This window comes from Helicoverpa zea, chromosome 8, assembly GCF_022581195.2.
Source record: "Helicoverpa zea isolate HzStark_Cry1AcR chromosome 8, ilHelZeax1.1, whole genome shotgun sequence".
Lineage (NCBI taxonomy): Eukaryota > Metazoa > Arthropoda > Insecta > Lepidoptera > Noctuidae > Helicoverpa > Helicoverpa zea.
The window spans coordinates 13,252,164-13,273,706 of NC_061459.1; the positions used below are offsets into that span (position 1 = coordinate 13,252,164).

At 36.3% G+C, this 21,543-nt stretch overlaps 1 protein-coding gene across 5 annotated transcripts; it reads left to right on the plus strand.

The window, feature by feature from the left end:
• Positions 1-335: 335 nt before the first annotated feature.
• On the plus strand, positions 336-21,488 carry LOC124632668 (choline/ethanolaminephosphotransferase 1). Of its 5 annotated transcripts, XM_047167606.1 has the most exons (9): positions 336-698; positions 3,505-3,745; positions 5,876-6,034; positions 9,792-9,917; positions 12,778-12,906; positions 13,356-13,514; positions 13,931-14,056; positions 14,382-14,508; positions 21,029-21,488. In XM_047167606.1, exons 1-9 carry the CDS (start codon positions 487-489, stop codon positions 21,100-21,102), a joined length of 1,353 nt encoding a protein of 450 aa, XP_047023562.1. In that variant the 5' UTR covers positions 336-486; the 3' UTR covers positions 21,103-21,488. The 5 variants fall into 5 exon arrangements, with proteins under 5 accessions (XP_047023562.1, XP_047023561.1, XP_047023560.1 ...); XM_047167604.1 differs by lacking the exon at positions 12,778-12,906 and having other exon boundaries at positions 337-698; XM_047167602.1 differs by lacking the exons at positions 9,792-9,917; positions 12,778-12,906 and adding an exon at positions 11,403-11,534 and having other exon boundaries at positions 337-698.
• Positions 21,489-21,543: the final 55 nt, after the last annotated feature.

The following is a 21,543-nucleotide window of genomic DNA, read 5'->3' on the forward strand; positions in this document are numbered from 1 at the left end:
CATAAACTTCATCAAAAGCACAGGAAACCTTTATCAATACTTAGTATATTATACTTATACGTACGTACCAAAGCGGTCCTACAGTTAATCGTACAGAGAGAAAGACTGACAAAGTCTTTTGGGTGTGACTTTTGTAAGAATAAAAAATCGCCTTTTTATTCGATATGTAGTGCCATACCATATGACCCAACAAAATATTTACCAATAAACTGGTACCTAACCGCACTTTACCCGAAAAAGAGCAAAATTTTATTATTTGGTAACATTCTGCTAAGTGTCAAAAATATTGTCTATGGCTTACGCGTGGCTCGATGACAGAACATCATTCATTGCGTACAAAAAAAACACACGTTGTTTATGGTGTCAAGAACAGTGTGAACTGCGATGTGAATGTGATTTGCACTGCGATTTTGCGAATTTTATCTTGTGAATTTAGTAAATGGTGGAATTTTGTTATGTTTTGTAATGTCGTGACAGTGAAATAAAATGCAGTTCTACAAAGAGAGAATACTCAATGCTGCCCAGTTAAAAAGACTAAGTGAACACAAATATTCTTGTACGAGTGCCAGTATATTAGATGCATGGCTCCAGCCGTGGTGGTGCTGGCTAGTGTCTAAAACGCCGTTATGGCTCGCGCCGAATCTCATCACAATATTAGGTTTAATAGTAAATATAGTCACCACACTTATACTAGTTTGGTAAGTACATTGAAGGTTATATCAATACGTTCTTAGGAACTGTGTCACAGATCTCGCTCGACCGTAACGACTTTCATTTTCTGGTGGCACTAAGACTTTCTAGCGGCCTGCAATAGTAGTCCAACACAAGTGGTCTGTGATGATTTTGTAACCGTTGCAATTTCCATTCAGTAAAATGATAGTTTCACGCATGTTTACATGTTATAATGTGTGAAAAAACTAACATGCGATTGGTCGGAGCAGGCTCGCGCCACTGTCTGCGTGATAAGATAGCCGGAATCGAGTTATAGCATTCTCCAGGATTATCAATGAACAACACAACAACTTCAGTAGTGTCTCTCTATTCTCACTGGAATCCCTACAAATCCCTGCTTGACCCATAACCTTTAATCTCTCACTTTCTTATAAGAACATAAACAGATTTGATTATGCTTTGCTTATGTAGAGTTGTTAGGCTGAATATTGTAAATAAGAAATCATTGCAAAAAAGCTAATACTCAGTATTGGGTTTTGCCATTTTTTTCAATTATCATATGCCCATAGAAATTGCCATTAATTTAATAGATATCAGCATGACTAAACATTTAAAGTAGAATATGTGTAGGTGATAACTAACAGATATTATCTGAGTTTGGGTTAATGTCAAACCTTTCGATATAAGATTAGATATAATAACTGGAGTTTTAATAAAAGTGTAAATGTACTGAAATTCATTGCATCAGTATATAATATTAGGGAGTGGCATCATTATGATACCATGATATCAATCGCAGTTACCTGCCTTATTTTAATATTTTCATGGTGAATTGGCTGATCCGATCTGGATATTTTTTTATATTTGTCATGAAGATTAAGAAGAAACAGGTATACTGTAGAAACTAGTTGTTGTTAAATGAGTAATTAAAATCACAAGTGCCTGTAAAATGCTTGTTTTGAGTATAATGTTACATTATATTATAGCAATAAGTATTTTCAAAGACATTATATTACAAACACAGTCTGTATCTATAAAATATTTCCAGCTGTTAACAAAAAAATGAATGTTAAAGTATATTTTACAAAAAAATAGGTCAAATAGACAAATACCTAATGATTATGGTAATTAATTGAAAATAGCTGTACATATGTAGTGAGGTGTGTATGGTAATTAACCACATTAGCATAAACACAATACCTACTTCTTTGAATAGCTGGTTCGATTTTACTAACATACCTAGGAAAAATATAATTTTTTATATTTATTAAATATGTACACAGCTGGGCTCTATTTAGCCAAGTATTTGATGGAATCACATAAAGATTATTGGATAATTTTGTTTCTTTGTACCTTAAAGGCGGAAATGACACAACCAATTTGAAAAATTATTTCACTGCGGGAAGGCCACACAATCCCCTGATGACTAGGATTTGCTTTATCCAAGTTGGAGAGGTAGTTAGGGCATATAAGAGGCTTCACCTTATAATAACTAGATGTATAATGATGCATAAACATTACATACATATATGTTCATACTTTTTTAAATAAGTTATTATTTTAGCTAATATTATTAAAACAGTCTCTGATTGCTCATATTGTAGATGAAAACGTAAACCATAACTTAATTTAGGAGGATTCCTATAGAAAATATTGTGTATAGCAGTATATTCGAAAATTTATGTACCCGTTTATAAAATAAAGCATTATTTAATTTCTTTATTCATGCACAATTATAAAAAAGGAAAGTGCAATGATAGTAAAATATTAAATGCACAGTGATTGAAGCCAATCAATCACCCATTCATTGAATTGATTGGTCAGTAAAATACCTTAATGAGAATAAAGACCAAAGCCATCTAGATATAAGTCGATAATGTTCAGTAAAAGACAAATCAGAACTTTTGTCTTTTTTAGGAGCCCTCTAGATACAAGTTATTATTAAATCGTAGGCAATTTCAATTAGTTAAGATGTTCAAAAGTACTAAAAAATAAAAATCATCACAAATGTACGCCTTTTTTGTCAAATATGTTACAAATCTTTGACACAGAAATACTATTAAAAAACTGCAATGGGCCCATACTTCCTGAGTGCCTTAGCAGGCCGCCTATGCAGTAGGTATTTCCCCTAAGGCACCATATGAATGTGTCCTCATTCAGTACTAAACGTGCGTTACACATGACTAGATCGGTCACGCTCCGATGCCACTACAATTCATAGCAATTATGGCGTTGGCGAACCTATCCGTGTACTAGCTAAAGTACCTACTGCAAATGTATGAGGAACCTTCGATACACGATAATAGGAAGGTCCAAGAAAAATGTTAATTGATTGGCCAAAAGATGAGGTCTAAAATTAGGTGAATAAATGTATGGAAAGGAAAAGAGGTGGAACATGATCTAATATTACCCGTGTTGTGACCTATCCGGCTTTCTAAGGTAGTGACCGTAAAGTATCGCGCCTACGCTTCAACCCAGCGACCTGAGAGCCCTTGATATAGCAAATCGACCAGAATGGCAGTCGATGATCCTAACGACATGCCTCTGATAACTGCTAATGCAAACGATTACAAACGAAACGATTTATTCTATTCTGATAATGAAAAACTCCGTCAACTCTAGAGTAGCGATGCAGCTCTTTCCAATTTAGTGTACTTTTCGTAGGTCCCGAATTAAATGTATATCATAACGCCACTCTGTAAAGTTTCATGTTGATTCGCTACTTTCTCTACCATGTGAACCTATTTGGGAACTAACATGTCTCTGCCTTCTCTGTACCAGAACTACAGTAATTTTTCTACTAGTCCTATAACCAAATATTGATCGCTTCAGGTTCAGTCCAGACGCGCGGCAGGAGCCTCCACGATGGGCCTGCGCCCTCTGCGCGCTTGGAGTGTTCATCTACCAGAGCCTGGACGCCATCGACGGCAAGCAGGCCCGCCGGACCGGCAGCCAGTCGCCGCTCGGAGAACTCTTCGATCATGGCTGTGACAGCATATCTACAGTCTTCATAGCGCTAGGGGCTTGCATAGCCGTCAAGTTAGGGGAGTACCCTACTTGGATGTTCTTCCAGGTGAGAAACAATTGATAATCCGATCACAGTGAAAATATTCATACGATTTACTGCGTTCCTACCTGTGCTATTAACGTAATAAAAGGGCAAGGTTATAAACTCCCTTTATTACTGCATGGTACTTAGCCTATAGTCACCATTTTTAATGCGCAGTCGTAAGTAAGCATTCGGACTGACTCATTCCGTATCGCTCCATTAAATTAATAATCGGTCCTAAGAATGGATGGCCGATGACATACTCGGCAGACTTACTGCAAACCAATTACAGACTAAGCTTAGTACTTAACTTGAAATAAACCTAAATATAGTACTCTAATTGCAGACGTCTAGATTTTATAGAAACGACAATTCCGCTTCAACGACTATCACATATCTGTAATCTTCATAATTACTTGTAACCTGCGATATGTCGCTGCTGACTAATTAATGTATTAAAACATCGCTTAGATAAGTATTTTATACGTACATCGCTATCTAGTCTATGCGTGACGTTTACCTTAGGGAGTCTATGGAAAATTAACAAAGCATTCCCTATAGCATTCCGTGTTCAGACGTAGTATGTTAGTAGGCGCTCGCTAATGCAATTATTATTTATTCTTTACGGAAACGTGTGTAGTTCTATAACAGTGACAATTGCTTAAAGGTCGCAGTATCAATTAATAGAGGAATGCCAATGAGTCTGTTGACATTGTTTTGGTTGGATATTATGTAAGTTTCTTGTGGGCTTAGCGTTAAGTTTACTGTAACGACCCGGCAGTCAGCACCTTATTTGTGTACGATTAGCTATTATGACCATATGTACATAATAATTAAGCATGTTGTTATCTTTGACTAGATAATGTTAGAAAAATAGAAGCAGTAGTAATAACACAGATTATATAATAGTTGTAATAATTTAAATGTTTTAAGTACAGGTTTTACGTAAATAGGTACCTACTCAATCGAATAAGGAATATAATTACGATATTTACTATTAAGAAACACCAAAGTAGTACCTTTAATTCATATACATATAAAATACATTTCCTAAGCCAGGTATTAAAACCCGGGAAATTGCTTGTTTAATATCATTACAGCTTTCCCGTGATACTGAAATTAAGTCGTGTAATCGTACCTCGCTGCTTTATAACTTCCTAAGAAAAGCCCCGCACTAGCTATGAATAAACTGTTATAAAATAACGGCATTTTTTGCTTACGTTCGTCAGCAAATTAGCAAACTTTCATTTGAGAGAACCTCCATGTTTACTCAAAGTCGTAGTCAGTAGCGGGTTTCTCTGCATTTATTTATCGAAAGTTGGAATTATTTCGAATATTTGCATATTTCGCTTGTATTCTGTTTCGACCTTGTAAGAAGCACTTGTGAATGAACTAACTTCGTATGTCAGCTATGTCAAACCAATATGATGTAACGAGTTATGTACTTTTCCGTAACCACGAATGGCCCTCATTATTTGAATTATTCTTATTTGGGAGTGGTGCCAAACTAACGCGCCCAGATACCGCCAAAATCTGGAAACTGGCCAATCTGTGTGAATCACTCTATTTCAAGTTTTACCTAAATTAGGCCAAGATAATGTGAAGTCTCTTGAAGCCTTGATTGGTAGGATATTGGCTATTAAGCCAGAGGTCAATAACGTTCACTCGGTAGTGACCTAGTGATCGATATTCGCATTTTGACGAATTCTTTATGAGACACGTCATTTACTTGTATTGTAGGTCATAATTCATTCGGACATTCCAAGATTTTTCGGCCACTGCGTTTGATATGACACGGTTGTAGCATTCATTCTGATGCGGTCAGTGACCTGCGCATAATTTGTAATTCTATAAAGTATATGTTTATTTTGGATAAATATGAATATATGAATCACGGGGAAATATAATCCAAATAATAGTCGTTTGTAATACTTAATTGACTATTATAGTGTTGTATTAGAAACGTTTATATGATTTATTGGTAACGACGACTACATAATTTTTTATGCCCTTATTTTCCCTAGAAGAGAACCAAAACAAAGGTTGCTTACTTCTGCGGCAAAAAAGACGACTATAACAACGGAGAAAGACAGGAGACATTCCATATAGAACCCACCTATGTATTTTAAAAATATTTCCTCTCCGAAATTGCAGTGTTTCTGCGCAATGACGCTGTTCTACTGCGCTCACTGGCAGGCGTACGTAACAGGCACGCTCAAGATGGGCAGGATAGACGTGACGGAGGCCCAGTACTCCATCATGGGCATCCACCTCGTGTCCGCCATCCTCGGCCCCAGCTTCTGGGCCACTCAGGTAACGTCCTCCAACTGATCACTCATCAGCACTGCGGTTCACAGCTGCGAAATGACTTGCAACAATCACGTCACGACGTTTAACATTCAGACGCGTCTAAGAAACATTTAAGCGCATTAGATTTTTTTTTGACTGACGCACAGTATACGATTTGACTAATCTAGGGAGACAATAGGTATTTAAATGAAATGTTTAAAACTACATTTTTTTTAATCTTGTTACGCTGTCGAATACATCTTTTAGCTGATAACACAAGGCAAATAATCTCTTGTCACGCAAAACTGGTTTTAACAATGGGCGAAGTTACTTGACCCTATTCAGGTAGTCGCTCGACCGCTCAGTGTGACCGTTAACGCTAACGTGTATACATGTTCTTTGGTGTATTGAGTGCTTGTAAGTGTTTTTTTGTGATGGAGTCATCAAATAGAGGTAATTATCCATATATTAAAGTCCTTAAATAAAACCAAATTGTATGCTTTCGAACTGTAACACTCACTGAAAAAACACATCAATAAAAATGTATTTCTATTTTAAATTAATTTTTGTTTGGAGATCTACCATGTAGTCAAATGTAGTCAAGCTGTAAGTGTAGTCTTAAAAAAATCTCTGTGTTATATACTTTGAAGCTATAATAATTGTATTTTGCGATTTTTTGCGATTATATTTTTTTTTCGTTTTTTCTTTATAGATGCCAGAATGCAGCGAAAATCAATATTTGATTTTTGGCGTTCTATTCCGCCCAAAGGTCGATTAAATAAAGTAATCGACTTTGTGAAAGTGAGCTTTGGTAATTTGGTTGTTACCGAACACCAAGACGAACATTTAAAAGCATTTTTGAAAAAAGAATGCGAAAAAATACGTGTGAAATGGGATCGCAAGCAAAGACGATTAGACTTGTTTTTAAAAGACTATGAACAGTGGCTCAGCGAAGATTTAACTTTCGCCATGCTTGTGGTATCAGAAAATGTTTCAATACCAAGTACTAGTGGTGGCAGGCCGCAGAAAAGTTTTGTGGAAAGTTCAAAAAAAACGAAGAAGAGGAAAGTTCAGCACTTATTAAATGACTACAGTAAAGATGAATTGATTTTCGCCGCGCAATTAAGTGTTAGAGCTAGTGGCAAACGTGATGCTGCTACATTGATTGAAGAATTATCTACAGCCTCGCCAAAACGAGCCACCACATATAAGAAAGCTCGAAGAATTATTAATACTGGAAAAGAACAAAGGCCTTATACTCCTGACGAAGCTTTGGCGTTGTTCATATCAAATAATTTCACTGTCCAGACATACAAAAATGTTCAACAAGAAGCCAAAGAAAGGGGATTCAATATATTTATACCCTTGCTATGATCACGTGGCACAGGTTAAAAAGCAGTGCTATCCTCCAGTTGAAAATATAACAGTAACCGATATATCGGCTGAAGTAAGACTGGATTCTCTTTTGAACCATACTGCATTGAGAATATGTAAAAATATTCTTGGAGAAATATTAGATACAAGTGTGTTAAATTACACTTTGATATACAAATGGGGATGCGATGGGTCTTCGGGTCATAGCTTATACAAGCAACCATTTGAAGATACCGGTAGCACAGACGAATATATGTTTATCATGTCTTTAGTTCCAATAAGACTTGTAAACAATGCACAGAAGGTCATATGGGAAAATCCTCGGCCATCCTCACCAAGATTCTGCAGAGTTATCAAATTCATATATAAGAAAGAGTGCGAAGCATTGATCAAAGAAGAATGCCAAGGTATGGAAAATCAAATACGGGCGTTAATGCCAACTCTATTGGAAATCAGAGGCGTAACCATCTCAATCACGCACAAGATGATTCTTTCAATGATTGATGGTAAAGTTTGTAACGTTTTAGCTGAAAATAAATCGACTCAAAGATGTTTTATCTGCAAGGCAACATCAAAGGAAATGAATTCGGCATCAATGGTTAGAGAGCCTGATGAGAATATGTACCAATTTGGAATCTCTAGTTTACATGCGTACATTCGTACAATGGAATGTCTCTTAAATATTAGTTATCGCATGAACATTTGTGAGTGGCAAATCAGAGGAGACAAAAATAAAGAGACATTCAAAAAAACTAAAGAAGAAATAAAGGCAAAGTTTAAAGAAATTGGTCTAATAATCGACAAAGTTAAACCAGGATTCGGTACAAGCAATGACGGAAATACCGCACGAGCATTTTTTTATAATTATGCCACAACAGCGCGGATTACTGGTCTCAATGAAAACCTCATTCATCGTTTTGGGACAATTCTTGCAGCCATAGCTTCAGGCTACGAAATCGACACAGAAAAATTTAATGACTACTGTGTGGCGACCAGGGAGATGTATTTAAGTTTATACCCATGGTATAATATGCCGGCAACAGTGCATAAAATTTTGGTACATGGAGCAAATATAATAAAAAATTCGGTGATACCGATAGGACAAATGTCCGAAGAGGCTTCCGAGGCCAAAAATAAAGAAATTAGAAAAGCCAGATTGGGGCATACATTGAAAACATCAAGACACAGAAGTAATTATGATTTAATTAAACATTTGTTAACATCTTCAGATCCCTATATAACATTATTAAGAAAACTTCATCAAAAAAAAATATCTAAGCGTGATATAGATATAAGAATCTTATTAAAAGATTAAAAAAAATGTTATACGTTCAGTTTTGCCTTTTATTTACTACAACATTCACAACAAATGTAATAATAATATAATAGTTAGGTTCCCGAGTTTTGTCCCCCTAGATTAGTCAAATCGTATACTGTGTGACGATTAAGTGCGCACAAGTTGATAAAAATTTACGTCTATAAAAATAGAGTGCGTTTTACGCGTCTATATGTAAAACGTCAATGCTTACGTCAAATATAAATTGTGCGATTGATAGAGGCACCATGATCAAAATATTTATACGAAATATATCAGTAAGAGTAACAAACTGACGTATGAGACATGTTGCCTCCATCAGTCGGGGAAAATAGTTTATATTTGCAGCAAATTACGTGTTCACGATAAACAGTAACATAGTGCAAGTCATTTTGTACGCAAGCACGCCTCACACACGAATTATCTGAGTACTGTCAGTTCAGTGTTGTCCAATGTTTAGTTATCTAACGATATTTGAATAACACTGTACTTTGTTAAACAACTTGTCTCAAATTATCGATGTTGTCCTGCAAATATTTAATGTACACATAAAATAATTACGGATAAAATTATCTTCGACAAGATAAACAAAGTGGAGAAGGCATTTTAGTCAAAAATAACGTTTCTCGTAATTCTTTTATGTTACACAAATCTTTGTAATACTACTACCGAATTCTAAACGAAAAATTACACCAGCTGTAATCTGTTAGGTGATGTTTAAAAATACCCACATGACGCTATAGTCGAGTTCTGTCAATGTTCCACCGTCACTATCAGGTCAACTTGACTCTACCTGAACTGAAACTTACCACAACGCCTTTGTCCAGTCTATCATTGCACACGCTGGTCACGATTCTGCCAACTAGAAGTCGATCGTCAAACACTTTATGTTCAAATAAAAACTATCAAGCTATTCAAATGTCGCTTTTATTAATTTTTTTTTGTAAAATCAGAGAAAGGTTTTAAAAACGTATGGGCGTTTCTCGTCCTTGGAATTTCTTGCGTATTTTCTCGGGGGGTGAGTTAGTTGGTTTCTATTTGGCGGACGTGAGCGTCGCGGTGTGGGCGGTGAGTGAGGCTCGTGTGCGGCAGGTGGGCGCGCTGGAAGTGCGGTACTCGCTGGCGCTGGTGGCCGTGGGGGGCGCGTTCCTCACGGTGGGCGCGCTCGTCGCCGCCATCGTCTCCGGCGGAGTGGGCAAGAACGGCTCCACCGTCGCTGTGAGACATTTTATAGTCCCACCAACAATCAGCCCCTGTCGGAGACCTTTATCCCGTATTACAGACTTGGCTTGGTCACACTACCGTGCCCCCAAACTCAAATGTCAAAGTGATAGTTACAAAAATATTGGAATATTACCGCACTTGTCCAGTAAGCACATACTGTACCATAGCCAACGTGAAAGCTATAAATATCAGACAAAAGAGCAGAGAAATATATGCCATTATATAAAAATATTTTTATTTGTTTTTTAATAAATCATTTTTGAACAAAGATTTTGTTTTGAAAAGACAGCAAACAGCAATTTCGAATTTAGAACTCCGTGAAAGGAGTTCATTTGAATTTGTGTTTTATTTATTAAAAAACAAAATGATGTGTATCATATTTTACGTATTATTTGTGCTATCACTATGACATAGTATGTATGGTCTCCCACAGTGGCGACATTGTTTGGGCTGCAGATTGGGTATCGAAATTGTAACGTATAGTAATCTCGGTTGACTTGCATACCTAGCGCGGAAGTAGTTCGGCTTCAGATTGGCAGCAGTTCCTTAGTCTCACGGCACTTTCACCAGATACTCACACTGTTTTATACTAATATTTGCTTACGATGTACAACATAAACATAGAGTAATAATTTAATTACCGCAGTGTTGTTTTAGTTGAATTAATTTATAGAAATTAAGCTGCCATCATTTAAAAACATTTTATATCCATTGAGAGTAGATATAGCTGGGGTTCTAAACAAAAGTAAATAAATATGACATTATAAGCAAATAAGTAATGAAGTGTGATATCTCGGTGCGAGCGCCACAGTATACTTAGCTTATTGTTATGTTTTACTAAGTCACACTTTTGGTTTCATCGCTTATTATCATGTGGGTTTTTTTAATAGCATGAAAGAATTAATTATTGTAAATTAGACTATGCTCCCTGTCGCGACGAGGAGTAGATCAATGTAGTTTATTAGTTAACTTTAACTTGAGTTCAAGTATTGTAGATTACATTTAAATATTGTATGTATTAAGTATTTAATTTGCAGGATGTATACTTGATGTAACTGTCTCTTCAAGGAGCATGATCTATAATAAATAATACTTTAAGAATGTCTTTGTTTCCATGTAGGACTTGTTAGTCATGTGTTAACATTGAAGGCTTTCCCTTATAAGAATTGCACATTTGCAAATATATCTTGTAGTGTATGAGTCACTGTTATATGGAAGAGCCTTCATAGTTAATGTTACAATCAATTTGTGGCTGGTGCGTCTCCCCTTTTATTTTTGTTTCCAAATGTGGGTCTTCACTCATTTTGAAGTATACTGCCAGTCATAAAGCTCTGGTTCGGACTAATACCAGTTGAGTGGAGTTTTGTGCTAAGATCTGACGTAGTGACAAGACGATTAGCGGCGATAGTAAGTGGTAGGTGGTGTGTGGTGTTTACGCACTGACCCAGTGGCCCAGTCTGATGGCTCCTCATGCTGCAGATCCCAGCGTTGGGCGTGCCGCTGAGTCTGCAAGTTACCTCCATGTGCTTCGCGGCGCAGTTTTACTTTGCTACCAACTTTTTTACCACGTTCCGAGTTAGGGGATGTGGCAAAAACGGATCGACCGTTGCTGTAAGATTGCATATTGTTTAATTGGACCTACGTACGTGGGACGCCGGTGAAATGCGACGATACAGTCTTAATAATTAATAACTTTTCTATTTCTCGTACTGATCCCTTCTAAGTCTCTGTACTTTAAGTAATTTAAACTTGTACAGGACTAATTTTAGAAAAGAGATGACTGAAACGTCACATTTCTTGATTATAAGTTGCATGGAATATAATCGCGTCAATAACCCACCAACTGAAAAATCATTTGTGTAATAACTTTTGTGTTCTAACGGCGTGGAGGGCAGGAATTATCAGAAATTAAACAAAATATGGAAAGGTTTCCAGTATGTTAGAATTGGTATTTCATTCGGAAGCTGAAGGACTAATGATATTAATAATATTATTTTTATAACTGGCTAGGTTTTGGTGATTAATGGACAATCTTATGTCAATTAACCTCTTTAAAGGTCTTCTCTATGGTAGCACTATTGGGCTCTACTTGCAATCACTTAGGTATATATCAGGTGGTGTTGCACAATATAAATAATATTTCAAATACAGCACGGGTTTTATTGCCAAGCGTACATTAATATTTTATGTACACGACATCAATAAAACGTCAATAACTTGTGTAAATTGTAATCTAACAGCATAAAATGTAACGTTTATGTACATTAATACATATTTGATATACATAGGTACCATGCAATATTTGTACTTAAATAAAATATGCCTCATTATTAACACTCACACATCAAACTTACAAACTATGTTATGGCGCCACTTGCGATCTCTTGTCGACCGTTCATTTGTACTTGTCTATTTCTTAGTCAGACATACAGGCAGACAGACGAAGCGATGTGCCGTTTCGTTTTAACTCATTGTTTGAGAGCTCACTTGATATCAACTCAGTTAATGTATGTTACTACAGTGGAGATAAGATTCAAGATGCTCTGTCACAATTAAAGCTAAATGTCGCTTCGCTTCGCCTGTGTGTCAGTAACACAGTGACAGCTATAGCTGAACATATAACACACGACATAAATGAGTGAAGACAGCACATGCCGATCAGTGTAATGTAAACGGATGTAAGCTTCCAGTCCGTACGTTAGTCGTGTAATGATATTAATGGCATGTATGTGTTTCTCTTTTCTGTTATGGCCTGCGTCGATTTGCCGCGGCGCGCTACACCGCGGGACCTAACCGCATGACGTCGTCACGTGACATCCTCACCATCATCGCATATCACGGTCTAACACTACAGTTACCGATAAACATCACTTTGAATCTGGTATCCAACTACGCGGTGGTGATACTCACCACGTACCTAGTCGTCGGTTACGTTACCGTCATTATGAAGGGTGGCGTGGGGAAAAACGGCTCCACAGTGGCAGTAAGAGTTTTTGATTAGCATTGTGCCGTATGAATAACACTTAACAAGAGTAAACGCTGCACAAAGTGTACTAACGGCGTGTCCACCGCGCTCCGGTGTCGCGTGTCGCCGCACGTGTCTGTAGTGTTGTGCTGTGTGTCATAGAGCACTCGTGTCGCATCCATCACGCCTTACTAACCGCATGTTTGTTTCGTTGCTTGTTGAATGTTGCATGCTAGTGTATGGCTTAGGCTTAGCTGTTAGTGCTTACAACCGAAGTCCCCTTAACAACTTTTGATTGCAGTCACTAAAGAATGTGGATTTTGATGTTGATTAAAACTCAAACTAAAATTACAAGCTAATATAAACATCCTAGCCTTTTTGCATCTTTGCATCTCTTACAGTCAATTAGCCATCTCTAGGCTAATTGACAATCCTAAAGGCCGTGGTACACCCAGTATTTCCTCCAGGGTACGAGCATCCTGTCTCCGGTGATCCCGTTCTCGCTGGTGGTGGTACCGGCGTTCATCATCTTCCAGAAGAGCGAGTCGAATGTGTACCAGCATCACCCGTCGCTTTACATACTGGCTTTCGGCATGGTCGCAGCTAAAGTCACCAATAGACTCGTGGTAAGTTGCTTTTTTTTATTTAGTGATTTTGAGTGTCTGTTTGAGTGTGCGTGTTAGCTTGATTTTGATTATTTTAGCTTTTTTATCTTCTTGATAATATTATATGAAGAAAAGAAATCCGATTAATATAACAATTGAAATGTGCGTTTGTTTGTAAAGCTTATATTTTCATGCTAAAAGAACTAATTTACCTGGAGATTAAACACGACTATCCTTCAACCCGCGTACAGACGTTCCATTTAGACGATAGGGTCAGCTACCTAATCTTCCATAAAAGTTAGTAACTCATATCTGTAGGTCACGGTTGAAATTTCTAGAAAGCAGCTGGTACAAAAAATCTCGACTCTGCTTCCTTTAAAAATCTTTGCTACACAATCAAGTAGTTTAGTAATATAAAAGTTGTTTAATGTTTACAGGTGGCGCATATGACCAAGAGCGAAATGGAGTATTACGACTGGTCGCTACTGGGTCCCGCCATGTTGTTTCTCAACCAGTACTTCAACCATGCGCTGCCCGAGTACTATGTACTGTGGCTATGTACGGTAAGCCACCTGAACATTTTTTTTTTATTTAGTTATTTGAATAAAAGTGGAGGGTGAAAGTTTATTTTTTACATTACTGTGGTTCTGTATGGTGGTTAGGTATCGTAAACATGTTTTTTAAAAGGAGTTATAAGTGCAGGGTGACCTTTTTGCCCCATATCCCTTCGATCATTGCTAGAAAGTAAAATTGTAAATTATAATTTATTCTTTTTTGTGACATTTGTAAAGATTTCTGTTCAGCAGTAGATTTACATGGGTTGATTTAGATTTGCTCCCATGAAAACGAATGTAATGTACAGGGGGTTTTTATGTTTATTATCTCCAGATATGGGTATGCGTGGACCTGGTGCGGTACTGCGGGCAGATCTGCCTGGAGATCTGCGCGCACCTGCGCATCCAGCTGTTCCGCATCACGCCGGCGCCGGCGCCCGCCGCCACGCACGCCGCCAACGGTACGCGCCGCGCCAAGCGGGCACACCACCACTCCTAGTGCCCTGCTACTAGTGACGCTACCATAAACACTACTGACACTCGGTGGCACTAGTGACACTCGTAAAACTAGTGATACTAGTGACACTAGTCATAAGTGGTGCTAGTGACACTAGCCATTAATTGCGCTGATGATACTAGTGTTACCAGTAATATTAGTGAAGCTAGTGTCATTGGTGCAGCTGGCAGCATTGGCACCGCTAGTCAAACTGACGCACAGTATACGATTTGACTAATCTAGGGGGACAAAACTCGGGAACCTAACTATTATATTATTATTACATTTGTTGTGAATGTTGTAGTAAATAAAAGGCAAAACTGAACGTATAACATTTTTTTTAATCTTTTAATAAGATTCTTATATCTATATCACGCTTAGATATTTTTTTTTGATGAAGTTTTCTTAATAATGTTATATAGGGATCTGAAGATGTTAACAAATGTTTAATTAAATCATAATTACTTCTGTGTCTTGATGTTTTCAATGTATGCCCCAATCTGGCTTTTCTAATTTCTTTATTTTTGGCCTCGGAAGCCTCTTCGGACATTTGTCCTATCGGTATCACCGAATTTTTTATTATATTTGCTCCATGTACCAAAATTTTATGCACTGTTGCCGGCATATTATACCATGGGTATAAACTTAAATACATCTCCCTGGTCGCCACACAGTAGTCATTAAATTTTTCTGTGTCGATTTCATAGCCTGAAGCTATGGCTGCAAGAATTGTCCCAAAACGATGAATGAGGTTTTCATTGAGACCAGTAATCCGCGCTGTTGTGGCATAATTATAAAAAAATGCTCGTGCGGTATTTCCGTCATTGCTTGTACCGAATCCTGGTTTAACTTTGTCGATTATTAGACCAATTTCTTTAAACTTTGCCTTTATTTCTTCTTTAGTTTTTTTGAATGTCTCTTTATTTTTGTCTCCTCTGATTTGCCACTCACAAATGTTCATGCGATAACTAATATTTAAGAGACATTCCATTGTACGAATGTACGCATGTAAACTAGAGATTCCAAATTGGTACATATTCTCATCAGGCTCTCTAACCATTGATGCCGAATTCATTTCCTTTGATGTTGCCTTGCAGATAAAACATCTTTGAGTCGATTTATTTTCAGCTAAAACGTTACAAACTTTACCATCAATCATTGAAAGAATCATCTTGTGCGTGATTGAGATGGTTACGCCTCTGATTTCCAATAGAGTTGGCATTAACGCCCGTATTTGATTTTCCATACCTTGGCATTCTTCTTTGATCAATGCTTCGCACTCTTTCTTATATATGAATTTGATAACTCTGCAGAATCTTGGTGAGGATGGCCGAGGATTTTCCCATATGACCTTCTGTGCATTGTTTACAAGTCTTATTGGAACTAAAGACATGATAAACATATATTCGTCTGTGCTACCGGTATCTTCAAATGGTTGCTTGTATAAGCTATGACCCGAAGACCCATCGCATCCCCATTTGTATATCAAAGTGTAATTTAACACACTTGTATCTAATATTTCTCCAAGAATATTTTTACATATTCTCAATGCAGTATGGTTCAAAAGAGAATCCAGTCTTACTTCAGCCGATATATCGGTTACTGTTATATTTTCAACTGGAGGATAGCACTGCTTTTTAACCTGTGCCACGTGATCATAGCAAGGGTATAAATATATTGAATCCCCTTTCTTTGGCTTCTTGTTGAACATTTTTGTATGTCTGGACAGTGAAATTATTTGATATGAACAACGCCAAAGCTTCGTCAGGAGTATAAGGCCTTTGTTCTTTTCCAGTATTAATAATTCTTCGAGCTTTCTTATATGTGGTGGCTCGTTTTGGCGAGGCTGTAGATAATTCTTCAATCAATGTAGCAGCATCACGTTTGCCACTAGCTCTAACACTTAATTGCGCGGCGAAAATCAATTCATCTTTACTGTAGTCATTTAATAAGTGCTGAACTTTCCTCTTCTTCGTTTTTTTTGAACTTTCCACAAAACTTTTCTGCGGCCTGCCACCACTAGTACTTGGTATTGAAACATTTTCTGATACCACAAGCATGGCGAAAGTTAAATCTTCGCTGAGCCACTGTTCATAGTCTTTTAAAAACAAGTCTAATCGTCTTTGCTTGCGATCCCATTTCACACGTATTTTTTCGCATTCTTTTTTCAAAAATGCTTTTAACTGTTCGTCTTGGTGTTCGGTAACAACCAAATTACCAAAGCTCACTTTCACAAAGTCGATTACTTTATTTAATCGACCTTTGGGCGGAATAGAACGCCAAAAATCAAATATTGATTTTCGCTGCATTCTGGCATCTATAAAGAAAAAACGAAAAAAAAATATAATCGCAAAAAATCGCAAAATACAATTATTATAGCTTCAAAGTATATAACACAGAGATTTTTTTAAGACTACACTTACAGCTTGACTACATTTGACTACATGGTAGATCTCCAAACAAAAATTAATTTAAAATAGAAATACATTTTTATTGATGTGTTTTTTCAGTGAGTGTTACAGTTCGAAAGCATACAATTTGGTTTTATTTAAGGACTTTAATATATGGATAATTACCTCTATTTGATGACTCCATCACAAAAAAACACTTACAAGCACTCAATACACCAAAGAACATGTATACACGTTAGCGTTAACGGTCACACTGAGCGGTCGAGCGACTACCTGAATAGGGTCAAGTAACTTCGCCCATTGTTAAAACCAGTTTTGCGTGACAAGAGATTATTTGCCTTGTGTTATCAGCTAAAAGATGTATTCGACAGCGTAACAAGATTAAAAAAAATGTAGTTTTAAACATTTCATTTAAATACCTATTGTCTCCCTAGATTAGTCAAATCGTATACTGTGTGACGTGGCTAAATCCATTGGTAAAATTTGTGGGACTAGTGGCGTTAAAATGACGTATGAAATTAGTGGTACTTGTACTACTATTAATATTCATGTCACTAGTTTCATTACCGCATCTAGCATAACTAGTAAGTCTTATATAATTTGTGCCACTAGTGAAACCAGAAGTACTAGTGTCACTGGTACCACTAGTGTCAGCTGTCACTGGTGCCGCTGTGCGGTATGCACTGTCTCTTGTCTGTCAAGCACACATGTTCGTTTTACACGCTGCTGTGCCAATGTTCACAAACTACTGCTTATTTAATACACAAATCATATTTATAAATGTTGTAAAAATAACTTTCTACTACCTACAAAAAGGTATAATAATTATTGTATGTAATACAATACCTGAATACCCGTACAGTGAAATTTCGTTTTAAAAATTTCCTTGTACGCGACGTCGGCAGCGTACAAAACGGACTTGTTATAACTGATTTGTTGAATAGTCACGGCTCGGTTTGTATATTGTTTATGGGATAAGGCTCCGGTGATCTAACACCGTTCTGTTTCCTCTACTCTAACACTTATGCGAACTATATGCTAATATCTAGGACGTCCAAACACAAGGAATATAATACGTTATTTATTATCAAGTAGTTTTAAAGTTGTTAACATAAAATGTACGCAAAAACTTATAACATTGAATTGCCTCTACATATCGAACAATGCATTAAGTGGCTTCAAAAACGGACCTCTGACGCAAATATTATGCGTTCTATCAAAAACTACGACATTTTTGTGTAAATCATCACTAACAATGACATAGAAATGTTGACAAACTGTATTAGCTTGTGACAGGATAGTTAGAAATAAAGGGAACTTATATTTATGTGCGTAACTTATTATGTATAATCCGCGATGGCGGCGGGTCAGACCGTCTGCTCTCGAATATAAGCGTCGCTCTCAGAACTTCAGTAGTATTGTTAGGCATACTATACTTCGTTCTTTGTATGGAACATCTACGTAGTCGACTCTACCTGTAGGAAAAATTATATCGATACGCTTAGAAAATTAGGACTTAAATTAAAGCAATAATTTGAGCATTAAACGTAAATTATATAAAGTAATTTACTTAGGCAGTTTACCATGATGGGCAAAGAAAATTGGCACTTAAAACCTTTTTTTATTTAAAACACTACTTATTTTGTCCAGCAAACACTACATGTGGCCAGTGTTTTTGTAAAGTTGTCTATGGGTCTAAAGAGTTCGGTTGCGGGTTAGACAGAGTGCATGCCTTGTAACGCTTCCTCTAATGGTGTTGGGTACTTCTAGTTATATTAACTTATTGAGTCACAAAGTGATGGGGCAAGATCCTTCAAGTATCGAGAATTTTCTAGTGTTGTGAATGTTCCAAACACAATTTGGGAGACAAGAACTCACATTGCTGAGCGTACTAGATAACCTGAGTTGTTCGATTGAGAAAAAAACATTAATAATCAACAAAAGAGCGATTATTATTCTTAATTATTTGCTAAACTCTCAAATGGAATAAAATGCAATGATTTTACAGGGAATAAAGTTCTCTAGAACATTCCAGAACACAGTTCTCGCTTCTAGAATGTCGACAAGCCCCCGTCACTGACCAGTGCGTCATTGTTGTAGATGACGAGGCGCATCTATTGGATAAAAGTTATCTCGTATACATAGGAAGCGATGACGAGTAAGTCAGGGATTCATGGATGGGATGCTTGCCCCCTAGACCTTAGAACATTAGTTTAAAACTAGTTTTTGAGTGTGTTACTGACATTCGCGATGTTGATGTCATAAAAAGACTCATTAATCGCCTGAATTTAGAAAAAAATTGTACTAATAATGTTTTATTTTGGACGTCCTTTGTAGGTACACTTAAATTAGCATGTTTCCTTGTTTGCTCGAGTACGGTCAACATCGCGGTTGTCGTCAATAGAGTACGTTACTTGCATTACTGCTAATTCTTCATATTAATCCCAACATAGCATTATGGACAAGTAAAACTATGACATGTCTACCATGAAGGTTACACTCTGTTGAATAGCACCGCTTTTTAATTAAGTTGATGAAATTAAAATATTTATTTATTATTAACTGTTACTGATGGAGTCGGTGGCCTCGTGCGCAGACTAATTTAGCGTAAATTATCCAATAATAATTGACCTATGGACAGAATGTAGCCTTGCATAAATTATAAAAGTTATATTAAACAGCTAGCGAATTAGGCCAGGTAGAAGTCAGCTAGAACGAATACAATTAGAGATTATAATAATGTCTGTAAATAGCTAATTGTGCAAAGTATTCATAAATTCTGTTAACAAAATATAATGTAATTTTTCTTTTGTTGATATCAGCACTATTATGATATAGGCAAATGTGGTATAGTTTAATGAATAGCAAGTAGTTGGAGAAGCTTATAAAAAGAAGGGATGGCCGTTTCTTAGCCATTTAACTCTGTTAAATAATAATAACTAGCCAGAAGTGAACCTGGCAGGGAACTAAAAATAGATATGTAATAAAATACAGAATTTTCGAAAGAATACAATATATTTACTGTTATACAATATTGTATCGACTGTTCAACCCTAGAGCAATACTAATTTTGTGTCTTTGAATATCTGTCTTTCCATTTTCTATATCTAGATAATGTTATGATCCATTTCTTAAAGTTTAGCTAGTCTATCGTTAAAATCTACATTAAATCCTACTAATAAGTTTTGAATGTTCATTACGATTCATGTTTCTGTGAGCTAACAACTGACCGCCGGTGTCGGCCGCCACTAATCTATCTTCGCTCTCGTAGCTCTATTTACCTAAGTATGTTTTCCTTCCAACGTATGTATGTGCTATAATATTATATGTATGAAGTGCTAGGAACGCTTGCAACTGCTAGAGACGTACTGTCTTCTCATCTAGTCGGTTCAAATGAATTAAAATAAAATTAGTGATTGCACTCGGACGTACATAATTGGAGCTCAAAAATGTTAAAGGTTGAAGTAGCTATACAGCCGCTGTAGTGCTAAGTGTGTAAATATGTGTTAATTATTGATGTTACACAAACGCAAGCCCGCTGTATCATAATTGTTAAATGTATTTTTTATGTGAAATATAACAAATGTACATTTTGATTATACTTGTTTTATTAGAGTACCTGTAGAATACCACTTTTTTTTTATTATATCAAAGTTAATGTTACAAGTTTTATATGTACTTTATCAAAGAGGTTACAAGTCATATGGTGCCTGTCTATGCCACAAGATGAAGTAGTATTATGGTTTGCTACACGCTAGAAGTACGGACACAAAGGTCAGTGGAGCTTGTGTTAGTTGTTTGAATATGAACCGTATTACACAACAATAGAGCTTGAAATTTAATCACAGTTGCGAAATATTTTGCTTGATTTTTATTTTATATATGGCTTTTTATTTCTTGAAAGCTTGCTTCATTTATCATTTGTAGTACTAACCCATTTGTTGAACACCTGCAAACGAAAAAAAATATTTTTCTATCATGAATTACCAGATAATAATTGTGTTATAATTTTTTCTGTAAGTAGTATTTTGTCAAAATATAAAAATAATGCAGAATAATATTTTTCTGTTACAGTAATAACGAGTGAGAGTGAAAAGTCGGACGCCGAAGATATTATACCATTAATAAATAATAATTCTATTAGTTAATTTAGAAGTATTCCTAATTAATATAAGTTTATTGACCAGATAATTTATGTGTTATATTTAAGGTGACGGGAGGCTGAAAATAGAGGAATTATGTGAATAATTTCCTCAATTTAGAAGTACAATACCTATGTATTAGATAAATCACAAATAGATCAGAAATATTTTTTCCTCCGAGTTCAGTATTAACGTTTCCTGTTGACACCGGTCCGTTCTACAAGTATTAGCCGAATAAATTAGCATGTATAACATATTGTAATATGAGCATTTTGAATGTCTTCGTCTGAAGTGTCTTACTATAGTATTATTACAAAGATATTAAACAACCAAGTTAAGTTCGTAAATTATTAAATCGTAAATCAATTCGCAAATAAAGTGAGTTAATAATACAGTGTGTGTTTTGATTTGAGTGAAAACGGAACGCATCGCATACAGATAATGTAT